Raw genomic sequence first — 14,867 nt, 5'->3', positions numbered from 1 at the left:
AAAAATCTGCAATGGACTGAGGGCGCGAAGTTTGAAGCGCGAAGTAGCGAGGAGTCACTGTACTCACTACTGACAAACATAACGCTGTTAGTAACGCCGTTATACTCTAACCCTGTTATTAACAACACTGAGAGTAGCACATATTGACTGACCCACCTTTTCCTCTCCCACTACGTAGAACTCACTGTCAGAGGTCATCAGCAAGTTGCAGGCCTCCACAGCCCACTTTGTGGAGTGTGTGCGCCCCAACGCCAACGGCCGCCCTGACGCCTTCGACGGCTCACGTGTCGTCGCCCAACTGCGGCACATTGGCGTGCTCGACATGGTGCGCGCCATCCGTTATGGCTATCCCGTGCGCTTGTCCTTTCCCGGCTTCCTCAGCAGGTCAGTTTTAATGACTATAAGTGTTTGTGTCCTTGTCATTGTAAAGTGGCAACTAAACCAAGAGTCACAATTCCCACTGGTATTTTCACAGCCAGTCTGAGACCATGAAACTATGAAAGATGTTCTTACAATTAACACCAAGAAAAAAATTAAAATCCACTTTACCTCGACTTCTTAAATCGCAGCGGATGAAGTCCTATACAAAGTCCCATCGTGCTTGATGAACTTAGTGCTGTCAGTGCTAGCCCTATCATAGCTGCTTGGTTGTCGCGCACTATGGATATCTGTTCTTTTGAAGTCTGTTAAAGCACTCATGGCTAGCCTAAAAAAACAGAGGGGGACAAAGTGAATGGTTCAACCGGCTAATGAGGTCCATGAAGAAACAGTGGTCTATGAAAGTGGGCGATAGACGACTTTAACTCATCCGTTGTCATTGATGACGATCGACAATCATTTGAGCTCGGAGGGCTGCAGTCAATGAAAAATCCCCATTTATTTTGATTGATACAAACATTTCAAATTTGTCCTACAGTTTTTGTCATATTCACATAATTCACACAGCACGATGCAATGATGCTCAGTCAGTTTTTGGCAAAAATCTACAAATCCATCAAAATTTTACAAAAATTTCCTCAGACATTTCCAATGGCACATTTAACTCACACAAAAAAATGTTATCATTCACTTCTATTGATTTTCAATTCGTACATGCAAAAAAATCTTCAATGGCGGTGGTTATTTTTGACAAAAAAAATTAATATCCATTCCAAACTACTACTACCATACTACATAAATATATTTAAAAACAACATTAAATGCAGAGGTGGGTAGAGTAGCCAAACATTTTACTCAAGTAAGAATAGCGTTACTTCAATTAATATTACTAAAGTAAAAGTAGTCATCCAAAAAATGCACTCAAGTATGTATAAATGTAAAAAAGTATCCAGTAAAAAGAATACTTATGAGTAACATTCAGAAAAACTGCTTACATTGTTTTGTTTTGTTTTTTGTTTTGTTTTTTATACCAATGTTTTTTTTTTTATCTGTATGAACTGTTATAATGATACTGTACAAAAAGCCATTACAGAACCACATTAAAACAAAGACATACAAAAACAGAAGAAAAAAAAACAATAGATTTAATTGAAAAAAAAAAAAAAAGACAGATATGAAGCATTATTCATCCAAAGAAGATGAGTGCCCTCTATTGGAGAAAATAGTTCCTAGTTTGAATAGTGAATAGGTCCTTCAGAGTTACTTTTATGAAATTAGAAGGATCATATCGCCGTTTTTTCGTGGTCAGTCGGCACCAAATAAACTGGGAGAGATAGGTTTAAAAGGAGGCATGTTGAGCACAGCGCACTATGTCAAATACTTCATTTTTTTCGGCGCTATAAAGAAGCCACGTGATTGAACAGGCTGGCGTGATCATAGAACGGCAAACTTGCGTCTGATTGGTTCATAGAGTCATGTGATTATTGTTACGATGTCTCATTGGTGAAATTGGTTGAGCTACTCTTGGCATCACGGGCAAAAAAAAAAAATCTATTATGTGGAATAAAGAGGTAAAATTAAAGACTCTTGTGTAGCCCAAAGAAGCGGAGTAAGAGTAGCGTTTTTTCTTCACAAAAATACTCAAGTAGAAGTAAAAAGTATGTCTTAGTAAAACTACTCTTAGAAGTACATTTTTCTCAAAAGTTACTCATGTAAATGTAACGGAGTACCGTATTTGTGGACTATAAGTCGCACCTGAGTATAGGTCGCACCAGCCATAAAATGCCCAATGAAGAGGAAAAAACATATATAAATCGCACTGGAGTATAAGTTGCATTTTTGGGGGAAATCTACTTAAAAATCCAGCACATAGAACAGATACTGTATGTCATCTTGAAAGGCAATTTAAAATAAAAATACAATCAAGAACAACATGCTGTATAAGTGTACAGTACGATAATGTTACATGATGCAAGAACAACGAAATGTGAACGTGGCCAGTATGTTAACGTAACATAGCTATTAAGAGTTAGTCACATAACTATAGAATAAAGAACATGCTAACAAGTTTACCAAACCATCAGTATCACTCCAAAACACCAAAATAACATGTGAAATGATATAATAATGTGTGAATAATTTCACACATAAGTCGATCCAGAGTATAAGTCACACCCCCAGCTAAACTATGAAAAAAACTGCGACTTAAAGTCCGAAAAATACGGTACATGTAACGCGTTACTACCCACCTCCGATTAAATGTTATTTTCTTCATTAATTCTATGTGTTTCTCTATTGGTGGTTATTTTTTACACACAAAAAAAGCTTCGGAAAACTGCCCCAAAATTAACTGGAAATGACCCATAATGTACAGTGAACTGGGAAAAACCCAAAATTATCATAAAGTGACCCAAAACTAACAAAGAGTGACCTGTAAGGGCCCCAAAACCAAGAGGAAGTGACCCAAAATCAGTAGAAAGTGACCACTGAACAGGAAGTGACTTAGACATGATCTAAAATGAACAGGAAATGATCCAAAATGTGCAGAAAATGACCCAAAGCAAACAGGGAGTGATCTATCAGTACCCAAAAATTACAAGAATGTTTCCCTCTTGTTAGCCGTTAAAATCCAGAAATCAGCCTCTTCTGATACGTTCGTGACAGCAAAATGACGGGAAGTATTGGAAGTTTGGATTCAATGTGCAGAGGAGCAAGGCAGGCGAGGCAAAAGGACCCGGTACGAACTCGAAGTATTTATTTAACCAAAACTTGTTCACCTACACAAAAATAAACAAACCAATCAAAACAGTGATCAAACCTACTACACAGGGAAACAAGCCAGGACAGAGCACATGGAAACAAGACACAACATGGATGAGGACCTGACAAAGACTAAACAAAAACTAACCGACTAACCAAAATGAACCAAACCCAAAATACAAAACAAGTCGGGCAATATAAAAAAATGGAACTAAACCAGTAAACCAAAACCATGACAGCTTCGTTATTAAAGTTGCACGGTTCAAAGGTAGAAGCCATTCGTAGAACCTTCAGACTGTGAGGCGACAGTGCTAACAGTCTGCCGCGATAAATAGGCATTAGATTATGAGGAAGCTGTTGGAAAATATGATCCACCTATGAGGGTCTTTGAACCACAAAGTTTGTCAATGATGTCATGTGTTTAAGGGATAGCTTGAGAAGCATCAGCATCCAGAAGTCACTGCAACCCTCCTTGTTGTTTTTGGAAGCACATAATGACCTGGAATAGGTTCACTTTCAGAGGATGATGGGAGTCCATTGCAGCTAATGAATGCTACTATCACATTTCTCATGTCAGCGTGACACCGGTGCATTAAGCCGTCAGTGAATTGTGTGTGAGGTCTCCGCGTCCCACTGCTTCAATTTGACTTTATTACTACACCTCTGCTACTTTTACCACTTTTCCTCGGCGTAGTTTTCTTCTTTTCCTGTTTTTCGGTTCTCTGTCACTCTCTCTCTCATCCTCTGTTATTGTCTGCTTTGGAAGGTGAAGGGATTAACATGGACATTCCTGCCACATTATAAAAGAGGACAAAGCTGATCACATGACTAGCAAAAAGTTTCCACTACTCCACACTGTAAACATCACATCACATTCCCTGCTTTTACTGCTGTGATGTCAGACTTTCGATTGTGACTATAATGGGGAATAAAAAGGTAGGCAGATGATTTATGAGTATGATGAGATGGCTGGCATTGAATGCTCATGTTTGACATTGATGGCGATAGATGTCCAATCTATTTTAACTGTAGAGGGGCTGGGAGTGTATAATCGCTGACAGCCCTCCCAGTCAAATGGATTGGATGTCAGTCACCGTCAATGGCAGTGAACTCATTTATTAAAAAAGCCTAAAGCCTTTAGAACAGTAAGAATGTTATTGACCTTTTTCCTTAATGTCAGTGTTATAAGCGGTAATTTGACAAAGTTGATAAAGAGTGGTCAATGTAAAAGCTGCTTATTTTTTAAAGCAACTCTGGTTCATCTTTTGCCGTTAATGCCAGTCAACGAGTTGACATTTTAATTAAAAAAAAAAAAAAGGAATAGATAAATATTCTGTAGTGATTTTTTTGTTTTTGTTTTTGTTTTTTGTTTTGTTAAACACTAAATATTCCCCGATACAATGGTACCGCTACTTACGAACGTCTCTACAAACAGAATTTTTTAGGTTACGACACGTTTCAATGGGGAAAATACAGACATCCTGATTTAATGCATGGAAACTTATCAGATTTTCTCATTCATTAGAGTTGTCCAATAATGACTTTTTAACCGATATCCCGATATTATTAGACACCAAACATCCGATACCGATATCAAAGAGATACCGATACATACAGTCGTGGACTTAACATATTCATTATGTTTTAATCATTTATTGTTCATTTAATGTTTGCACTATGAATGCAAATGGTCTGCTGACATAACAAATCCCAAGTATCTTAGTTTGGAGACATCTAATGGTCAAGATGCCAAATTGTTGTGCTAAGCTGTGACCAACACTTGAACAAAGGCAGAAGGCTTTTACATTCACTTTGAAGGCAACATATTTATTGGCCCAAAACTGATGTCAAAAATTCTCAGACATCATTTTAAAATGCTTTTATCATAACTATTATTATTATTCATTACTTGATTAAATGGTTGCAGTGCAAAATTTTCTCTTTATCATTATACATTGATTTAAATACAGTGGGGCAAATAAGTATTTAGTCAACCACTAATTGTGCAAGTTCTCCCACTTGAAAATATTAGAAAGGTCTGTAATTGTCAACATGGGTAAACCTCAACCATGAGAGACAAAATGTGGGGGAAAAAAATGAAAATCACATTGTTTGATTTTTTAAAGAATTTTTCTGCAAATCATGGTGGAAAATAAGTATTTGGTCAATACCAAAACTTCATCTCAGTTACTTTCTGTTTTCTGTAACTCTTCACAAGCTTTTCACACACTGTTTCTGGTATCTTGGCCCATTCCTCCATGCAGATCTCCTCTAGAGCGGTGATGTTTTGGGGCTGTCATTGAGCAACACAGATTTTCTATGGGGTTGAGATCTGGAGACTGGCTAGGCAACTCCAAGACCTTGAAATGCTTCTTAAAAAGCCACTCCTTTGTTGCCCTGGCTGTGTGTTTGGGATCATTGTCATGCTTAAAGACCCAGCCACGTTTCATGTTCAATGCCCTTGCTGATGGAAGGAGATTTTCACTCAAAATCACTCGATGCATGGCCCCATTCATTCTTTCCATTACACAGATCAGTCGTCCTGGTCCCTTTGCAGAAAAACAACCCCAAAGCATGATGTTTCCACCCCCATGCTTCACAGTGGATGCGGTGTTCTTCGGATGCAATTCAGTATTCTTTCTCCTCCAAACACGAGAACCTGTGTTTCTGCCAAAAAATTCTATTTTGGTTTCATCTGACCATAACACATTCTCCCAGTCCTCTTCTGTATCATCCAAATGCTCTCTAGCGAACCGCAGATGAGCCTGGACGTGTACTTGCTTCAGCAGGGGGACACGTCTGGCAGTGAAGGATCTGAGTCCCTGGCGGCGCATTGTGATACTGATAGTAGCCTTTGTTACTGTGGTCCCAGCTTTCTGTAGGTCATTCAATAGGTCCCCCTGTGTGGTTCTGGGTTTTTTTTCACCGTTCTTGTTATCATTTTGATGCCACAGGGTGAGATCTTGCATGGAGCCCCAGATCAAGGGAGATGATCAGTGGTCAGGTATTTCTTCCATTTTCTGATAATTGGTCCCACAGTTGATTTCTTTACACCAAGCGTTTTACCTATTGCAGATTCAGTCTTCCCAGCCTGGTGCAGGTCTACAATTTTGTCTCTGGTGTCCTTAGACAGCTTTTTGGTCTTGGCCATACTGGAGTTTAGAGTGTGACTGACTGAGGTTGTGGACAGGTGTCTTTTATACCGATAAGGAGTTAAAACAGGTGCCATTAATACAGGTAACGAGTGCAGCCTCGTTAGAAGAAGTTAGACCTCTTTGACAGCCATAAATCTTGCTTGTTTGTAGGTGACAAAATACTAATTTTCCGCTCTAATTTGGAAATAAATTCTTTAAAAATCAAACAATGTGATTTTCTGTTTTTCTTTCCACATTCTGTCTCTCATGGTTGAGGTTTACCCATGTTGACAATTACAGGCCTCTCTAGTAGGAGAACTTGCACAATTGGTGGTTGATTAAATACTTATTGGCCCCACTGTATTGCCTCTTGTTACGAGACAAATTTCAGGATACGAGAGGCTAAAATACAGTACAGTACAGGCAGTCCATGGGTTACGAACGAGTTCCGTTCCTGCGCTGGCTATGTAACCTGGATTTCAGCATAAGTCGGAATTAACCCTTTAAATACCCCAAAACACACTCTAAATATATATATTATAAAAAAACCTATCCAGAAACATGTACTATACGTCATTGTACTGCCCTGACCAAGTCGTTGGAGCTGAGTGCTAGCTAGACAGTGAGCCAAGCTCCAAAATGACTATGTCACACGTCCGTGTTGTTTGAGGACTTTATCGAGCTGCTCATGACATCAACACTTGCAGAATGAAACTAAAATAAAATGAAATTAAATCAGTCTCATCTTCAATAACAGCGGTTCAAATTTGCATTTACAAGTAGCTTCTGATACAGCAATAACAAACCATTAGCATGTATCAAAAACAATCACATCAACTAGCCCCAAGTATTCGACCACAATTGAAAACGCACAATAAACAGTACAAAAGGGGTTATATACAGCCGTCGCCTCTGGAGGCTTGCCAAGCAACAAATGGGCGCGCAGGATGTCACCTCTGCCACTCGGCTGCTCTGTGAGTCTGGGTGTGCATCTGTGGGATTAGCGGGCGCGTCTGTACATGCGTTCGCTTCCCTTTCTATGCTTTCTGCATCAAAATGAAAGCATGCATCACAAAATAAATGTCAACATTAAAAAAAAAAAAAAAAAACGCAAGACACAGGCGTCGTAAAGTCGAAATCGCATAAGGCGGGTTCGTCGTAACCCGGGTACTACCTGTACTGTAAAAGATACGTATGTAGTTTTTCTTGACCGTAACATACTCATCGCTGATCTGCAATTGGCTATATTCCAGGCATCCAAATGGCTAAGAGGGAAGTCTACTGTATGTGGCAGAAATCACTCAGGTGACTTGACGTTCCGCTGTGAGACCCCCAATTTGGCCAACTTTCAAAATTGTCCGATATGCATGTGTGATACATCATTGGAAAGGTTATAATGTAAATTTTCTGGGGGAAGAAAAATTTTGAACAGGAGGGCATTTAAAAAAATATAAATAAATAAAAAATAAATAGCAAAACCCTATCTGGAGGTTAGAGCACGCGAGAGCAGAATTACAGATGCCATGACTTTAATGAGATATTATCGCATACTTACCTTGTTTCAATCCAAAAACTCCATGTAGCATGTATCACCGAGTGTCAAGACACAGCTGTGAATGGACACAGCTGGGTTTTGGAGATTTTATGGGTGAAACATGGTAATATAACAAGTGTCGCGATGCAGAAATCGCAGACATTAAGGAGTGGTCGAGATCTTCATTTTGATATATTTACCCTTTTAAACGTTTTTTTTTTTTCCAATTTTTCTTTGTTTGGATCGATTATTTATCATCTAACATATCGGAGAAAATGCGACAGCAACAAAAAAAATACAATTAAGCGATAGTTATGAGGTAGATATCCGTGACTTTTTTACAGACACCATTTTTTTCATCATGAGGTCATGTGTTTAAAAGTTTAAAATATGCGAGTGAATCATTTTTTTTAAAGTCTTTTTTTTTTTAAACGAAATATTAGACATCAATTAATGATTCAAAGCTAAAAATGACAGACATTTTTAATATAAATGTAATTAATTACCTTCGTTTTATGGCTGGGTTGAAACAAAAGCGGTTGCACGACGTCTGTAGGCGGGGGTTTCCAGGTTAAAACGGCCAAATTTAAAAAAGTTCGGGGGCTTAATACGCCATGAATCTGCTATGGCAGCATATAAACATATTTTTCTGTCAAACACAACAGTTGTTTTGGCTTAGAATACAGCAGTTTCTTTTAAAGAGAAGTGCAAGAGTAGAAACTGAGTTTTAAGTCTTGACTGTGTTTTCCGCCACGTATATGTGTGTGTACCAGCATCCTCTTTATTCGCCCCTCTGGCCATTAAGTGTTCCGACAGGTTTGCATGAGTTTATTAACTTTTATTATTTCCTCTATTTTTTGTTTTCTACAATATGCACAACTATAAGTTTACAGGTTGTCCCGGGTAACGATGGACCCTACTTACGCGATTTCGACTTTACGATGCCTGGGTCTCGTCATTTTTTTTTTTTTTTAATGTTGACTTTTGTTTTGTGATTCATGCTTTTATTTTGGAGCAGGAAGCGTAGAAGCCAGAGCATGTACACGCGTGACGAGTGACAGCCTGCGCGCACATTTGTTGCTTGTGAAGCAGCCAGAGGCAACAGCTGTAGTTATAACCCCTTTTGTACTGTTTATTGTGCTTTTTCAATGGTGGTCGAATACTTCGGGCGTGTTCATATGATTGTTTTTGATGATGTGCGGACGCTAACTGATACATGTTAATCGTTTGTTATTGCTGTATCAGCAGCTACTTGTAAACGCAAATTTGAATTGCTGTTATTGAAGATAAGACTGATTTAATTTCATTTTATTTTAGTTTCATTCTGCAAGTGTTGATGTCATGAGCAGCTGAATAAAGTCAGCAAACCACACGGACGTGTGACATCATCATTTCGGAGCTTAGCTCATTGTCTAGCTAGGACTGAGCTCCAACGTCTATGCGAAGACAGGTCAATGATGTATAATACATGTTTTTGGATAGTTTTTTTGTTGTTGTTGTTTTGTTTGTTCTTTTATTTACTTAAATGGTGTTTTGAGGTATATAAAGGGTTCGTTTGAATTCACGTAGAAATCTGGGTTACATCGCCAGCGCAGGAATGGAACTCATTCATGAAACGAAGACTACCTGTATTGTGCAATAATCTAATTAAAACATGTTTTTGTTACATGTTTTGATGCATTTTTATGATTTATAAAAGATTTATGTCTGAATTTGGGGGGGGGGGGGCTTGGAACAGATTAGGGCATTTACATGGTAATTGCGTCTCTACTTATGGAATTTTCAGTTTACAAGACTACTTAAGTACAGGTACCACTGTTATGGACTACAAAAAATTGACAAAAATTTTAGTTTAGCAAAAAAAAAAAAAAAAAAAATAGAAGATGATGCTCGTGATTTACCTTCACAGCCACGCAAAATGATGCAGCGGGCTGGATCTGGCCCCTGTGCCACCAGTTTGACACCACTGTCCTAGAGGCTGTATTAAGGGAATTGCAATTGTTTCCCAGCAACTGGAGATTTATGAGGAAATCTATTTTACCGTTGCTTTTATTTGCCTTTTATGATACGCTCTGTTTCGTGGCCAGATTTATTTCCTGACTGTTGCACGAGGTCAAATACTGTCTGCGTTTTGTGTCGGTCATGTAAATCCCGGCCCCGCTTTTGTGTGTCTGCGTTTCTTCACGGAGCACTTCAGACAACTCCATCACACAATGAGTGGGTAGTGACAAGCGGGCCCTGCTTACTGCCGGCTGCCGGATAAACACGCATTATGTAGCGCGATTAACGTCGTAGCGGCGCTGCAGGGATTTTAGTGAACAGAGAGGCTACAAAAGTTGAGCAAACGACACGCTTTAAAAGCATGATTTGTAAATCATTTGATGGTTTCAAGTTTGAACTGACGTTGGAGACAGGGTTTTAGTTGAACGCCAAATTGTTCAACCCTTATCAAAGACATTTATTTCTATTGCGCATAAAGCCCCTTGGGTCGCGCAACAGGGACCGTCTCTAGTTTTCTTATCCCCATCGAGGGGTTCACGGGTTTATACAGTTCTTTTGTGTTTTATAGGTCCCCAGAGGGAAATGCCGAACTGGTATTTCCATACAGGAAGCGGGTTAGCAAGAGTTCAAGCGCAAATCAGACGCACCCACACTTGCTCGCGATTGACAACATGAGTGATTCACGTTCGGAGACATCTGTGGGTCATATTCGCCGTGTTTGATGTGTGCGTGACAACATCATCTCAGCATCAACCACCATATTAGGATTATAAATTGGACCCAACACAGATGAGATATGCACAAATGTCACGTCATACATCTTTTAATCAATCAATTAATCCATTACGGTTTGGGCTAGACTTTGTGGTTAGTAAATCTTTAGCAGAAGTCCTAATTTGGAAAAGTACAGTATCCCTTCCCGATTTGGTAGGAATTAGGTTGTCAAAAGCAGTATTAGAGTATAACCGCGTTACTAACAGCATTATTTTTGTCAGTAGTGAGTAATCTAATTAATTACTTTTCCTATCTTTGGAACGCCATTACCGTTACTGAGGGTGTAAAGGCGTGCTTTACTATGTGTTACTACGGTGGTTGAATGACGCGAGAAATGTCTGAGAGACGAGAGAGCAGGGCGTCAGAGGTGCGGAGGAGAAGGGGGTTGTGACACCGTTGCAAACGCAATGCTAGGTGGCTCGGAGCGTTAGCATAGAAGTCGCGTTCTCAATAGCATAAGCATTTAGGGTGGCGAGGGTCATGTTAAATGGCCGGGAAACTTTTTACATACAATTCGTGGCCTTCAGGTGGGTACAATTAATTGAAAATAATGGACTGTTTTCTTGTTCAGTATGCATTATCATCACCAAGTGGGCATTGTCCTTGTAGATGCTACAATTAGGGCTGTCAAAATGATCGCGTTAACGTGCGGTAATTAATTTTTTTAATTAATCACGTTAAAATATTTGACGCAATTAACGCACATGTCCCGCTCAGACAGTATTCTGCCTTTTGGTAAGTTTTACAGCAAGGCTTTTTGTGCTAACAACGAACTCTTGTGGTCGCTTTGCGACATGGTTTATTGTTGTCTTGCCAGTTCAATATGGCTGCAGGATGTCTCGGGCTGACGCCTACGTTGTAATGTTGTGCTTATATGATCCTTGGACAAGATTTGTCCGTAAGTATGGTTGTTGTAAATAATGCACATATTATTTTAGTAAGCGAAATGTTATATTTTTTTGTATGAGACACTTTTTGTTTATGTTTAGTGAACCTGTATAGGGTGCTAAACTAACGTTGTTGCTAATGCAATGCTTGTGTACTTTTTTTTGGTAGTTTTACGACGGTCTAAAGAGGACAATGGTTTGAGGCCATTTTATAAATAAATCAGATGAAAAAGAAAGAAGTCTTATTATTATGGCGTCGTTCACTAGCTGTCTAGCTTTGGAAAAAGTAGACGCTTCGGAGTGAGGACAGCATAGACAGGTTTAACTGACAGTAGAGTGAAATGCCCACTACAGTCCTTATATACCGTATGTTGAATGTATATATCCATCTTGTGTCTTATCTTTCCATTCCAACAATTTATTTTACAGAATATATATATAATTTACAGAAAAATATGGCATATTTTATAAATGGTTTGAATTGCGATTAATTGCGATTAATTACGATTAATTTTTAAGCTGTAATTAACTCGATTAAAAATTTTAATCGTTTGACAGCCCTAGCTACAATATAAAAATAATTTGTTTTTGTTTTTATTACCAAAAATAGTCACTTTCCCTGAACTTTCCTTGAATGACGGACGTCAAGGTTTGGGGGGTTCAGTACAACAGGAAAAACAAAAGGCTTTTTTATCGCAGGATTTGAAAGTTTGTATACCATTACACTTTTACAATATATAGGTGAAAATTTTAAAAATGTAAAAAGGGTGACCTATATTTTATGAGGAATGAAAAAGATAAGTTTAATTCAATCAGTTAATATAAACTTATTTGATGTGAAAGACGTTATAGAATGGATCATGTAATAACGTGAAGAACATGAAAAGTAACTTCAGTTACTTTGCTGAGTAACTAATTACTCTTACGTTGAGGTAACTGAGTTACTAACTCAATTACTTTTTGGGAGAAGTAATTTGTAATTGTAACTAATTCCTTTTTTAAGGTAAGATGAACAACACTGGCTACTGTGATAATAAAACTTTGATAATGAAATATAATATAATAATATAATATGATAATTTTGTTTGTTTTTTATCATAGTCACTTGCCCTAAACTTTTCTTGAATGACGTATCCATAAACCGTGTGTGATTTTTCTTTTTTTTTTTTGGTCCTATATGCATGTGTGATACTAAAAAAAAAACATTAAACAGCAAAAAACTAACTGGAGCACGCGAGAGCATAATTAAAGACGCCATTGATTTTAATAAGATGTTATCACGTACTTACCTTGTTTCGATCCAAAAACTCCATGTAGCATGTATCATCGAGTGTTGAGACACAGATGTGAATGGCCACAGCCGGATTTTGGGGGGATTTTATGGGTGAAACATGGTAATATAACAAGGGTCGCGATGCAGAAATCGCAGACATCAAAGAGTGGTCGAGATGTTCTTTTTCATATATTTACCCTTTTAAATGTTTTTTTTTTTTTCTTTGTTTTGTTTTATATATCATCTAACATATCGGGGAAAATGCGACAGTAACAACAACAACAACAAAAAAATTAAGCCATAGTTATGAGGTAGATATCCCTGACTAAGAGTAGGGCAAAAAAGTATTTAGTCAACCACTAATTGTGCAAGTTCTCCCACTTGAAAATATTAGAGAGGCCTGTAATTGTCAACATGGTTAAACCTCAACCATGAGAGACAGAATGTGGGGGGGGGGGAAAACAACTGAAAATCACATTGTTTGATTTTTAAATAATTTATTTGCAAATCATGGGGGAAAATAAGTATTTGGTCAATACCAAAAGTTCATCTCAATACTTTGTTATGTACCCTTTGTTGGCAATAACGGAGGCCATACGTTTTCTGTAACTCTTCACACAGTGTTGCTGGTATTTTGGCCCATTCCTCCATGCAGATCTCCTCTAGAACAGTGATGTTTTGGGGCTGTCGTTGGACAGGACTTTCAACTCCCTCCGCAGATTTTCTATGGGGTTGAGACCTGGAGATTGGCTAGGCCACTCCAGGACCTTGAATTGCTTCTTACGAAGCCACTCTTTTGTTGCCCTGGCTGTGTGTTTGGGATCATTGTCATGCTGAAAGACTCAGCCACGTCTCATCTTCAATGCCCTTGCTGATGGAAGGAGATTTTCACTCAAAATCTCTCGATACATGGCCCCATTCATTCTTTCCTTTACACAGGTCAGTCGTCCTGGTCCCTTAGCAGAAAAACAGCCCCAAAGAATAATGTTTCCACCCCCATGCTTCACAGTGGGTATGGTGCAATTCAGTATTATTTTTCCTCCAAACAGGAGAACCTGTGTTTCTACCAAAATGTTCTATTTTGATTTCATCTGACTATAACACATTCTCCCAGTCCTCTTCTGTATCATCCAAATGCTCTCTAGCGAACCGCAGACGGACCTGGACGTGTACTTTCTTCAGCAGGGGGACACATCTGGCAATGCAGGATTTGAGTCCCTGGTGGCGTATTGTGTTACTGATAGTAGCCTTGGTTACTGTGGTCCCAACTCTCTGTAGGTCATTCACTAGGTCCCTCCGTGTGGTTCTGGGATTTTGCCTCACCGTTCTTGTTATCATTAGACACCGCGGGGTGAGATCTTGCATGGAGCCCCAGATCGAGGGAGATTGTCAGTTGTCTTGTAAGTCTTCCATTTTCCAATAATTGCTCCCACGGTTGATTTCTTTACACCAAGCGTTTTACCTATTGCAAATTCAGTCTTCCCAGCCTGGTGCAGGTCTACAATTTTGTCTCTGGTGTCCTTCGACAGCTCGTTGGTCTTGGCTATAGTGGAGTTTGGAGTTTGACCGACTGAATTTGTGGACATGTGTCTTTTATATCGATAATGAGTTAAAACAGGTGCCATTAATACAGGTAACGAGTGGAGCCTCGTTAGACCTCGTTAGAAAAAGTTAGACCTCTTTGACAGCCATCTTGCTTGTTTGTAGGTGACCAAATTCTTATTTTCCACTCTAATTTGGAAATAAATTCTTTTAAAAAATGAAACAAAGTGATTTTCTGTATTTTTTTTTTTTTTCGCATTTTGTCTCTCACGGTTGAGGTGTACCCATGTTGACAATTACAGGCCTTTCTAATCTTTTCAAGTAGAACTTGCACAATTGGTGGTTGACAAAATACTTATTTGCCCCACTGTAGACATATTGTTCTATCAAATACAACAGTTCTTTTGGCTTAAAATACAGCAGTGTATTTTAAAGAGCGGTGCAAGAGCAGAAATTGCTTTTTCAGTCTTGTCTGTGTTTTCTACCATATATATATTAGGAGTGTGATGGTACATACAAGTCACGGTTCTGTACTACAGGAAAAACGCTTTTTTCTCACAGCATTTTAAAATAAAGTTTGTACA

At 38.7% G+C, this 14,867-nt stretch overlaps 1 protein-coding gene across 5 annotated transcripts in view; it reads left to right on the top strand.

Annotated features, from left to right (window-relative positions):
* Positions 1–14,867, top strand: part of myo16 (myosin XVI) — a 269,930-nt gene that overhangs the window by 210,197 nt on the left and 44,866 nt on the right. For all 5 annotated transcript variants that reach the window (XR_009066237.1, XM_057851442.1, XM_057851443.1 and 2 more), the window contains one exon: positions 179–384. Coding sequence is in view for 4 of the 5 variants with exons in the window: in XM_057851442.1 (XP_057707425.1) it covers positions 179–384 (206 nt within the window). In the remaining variant the exon portion in view is untranslated. The remainder of the gene's footprint in view (positions 1–178; positions 385–14,867) is intronic.

Source organism: Corythoichthys intestinalis, chromosome 12 (genome assembly GCF_030265065.1).
Source record: "Corythoichthys intestinalis isolate RoL2023-P3 chromosome 12, ASM3026506v1, whole genome shotgun sequence".
Taxonomy (NCBI): Eukaryota; Metazoa; Chordata; class Actinopteri; order Syngnathiformes; family Syngnathidae; genus Corythoichthys; species Corythoichthys intestinalis.
Note: the sequence above shows the minus strand (reverse complement) of the source record. Positions and strands in the feature narration are given on the sequence as shown.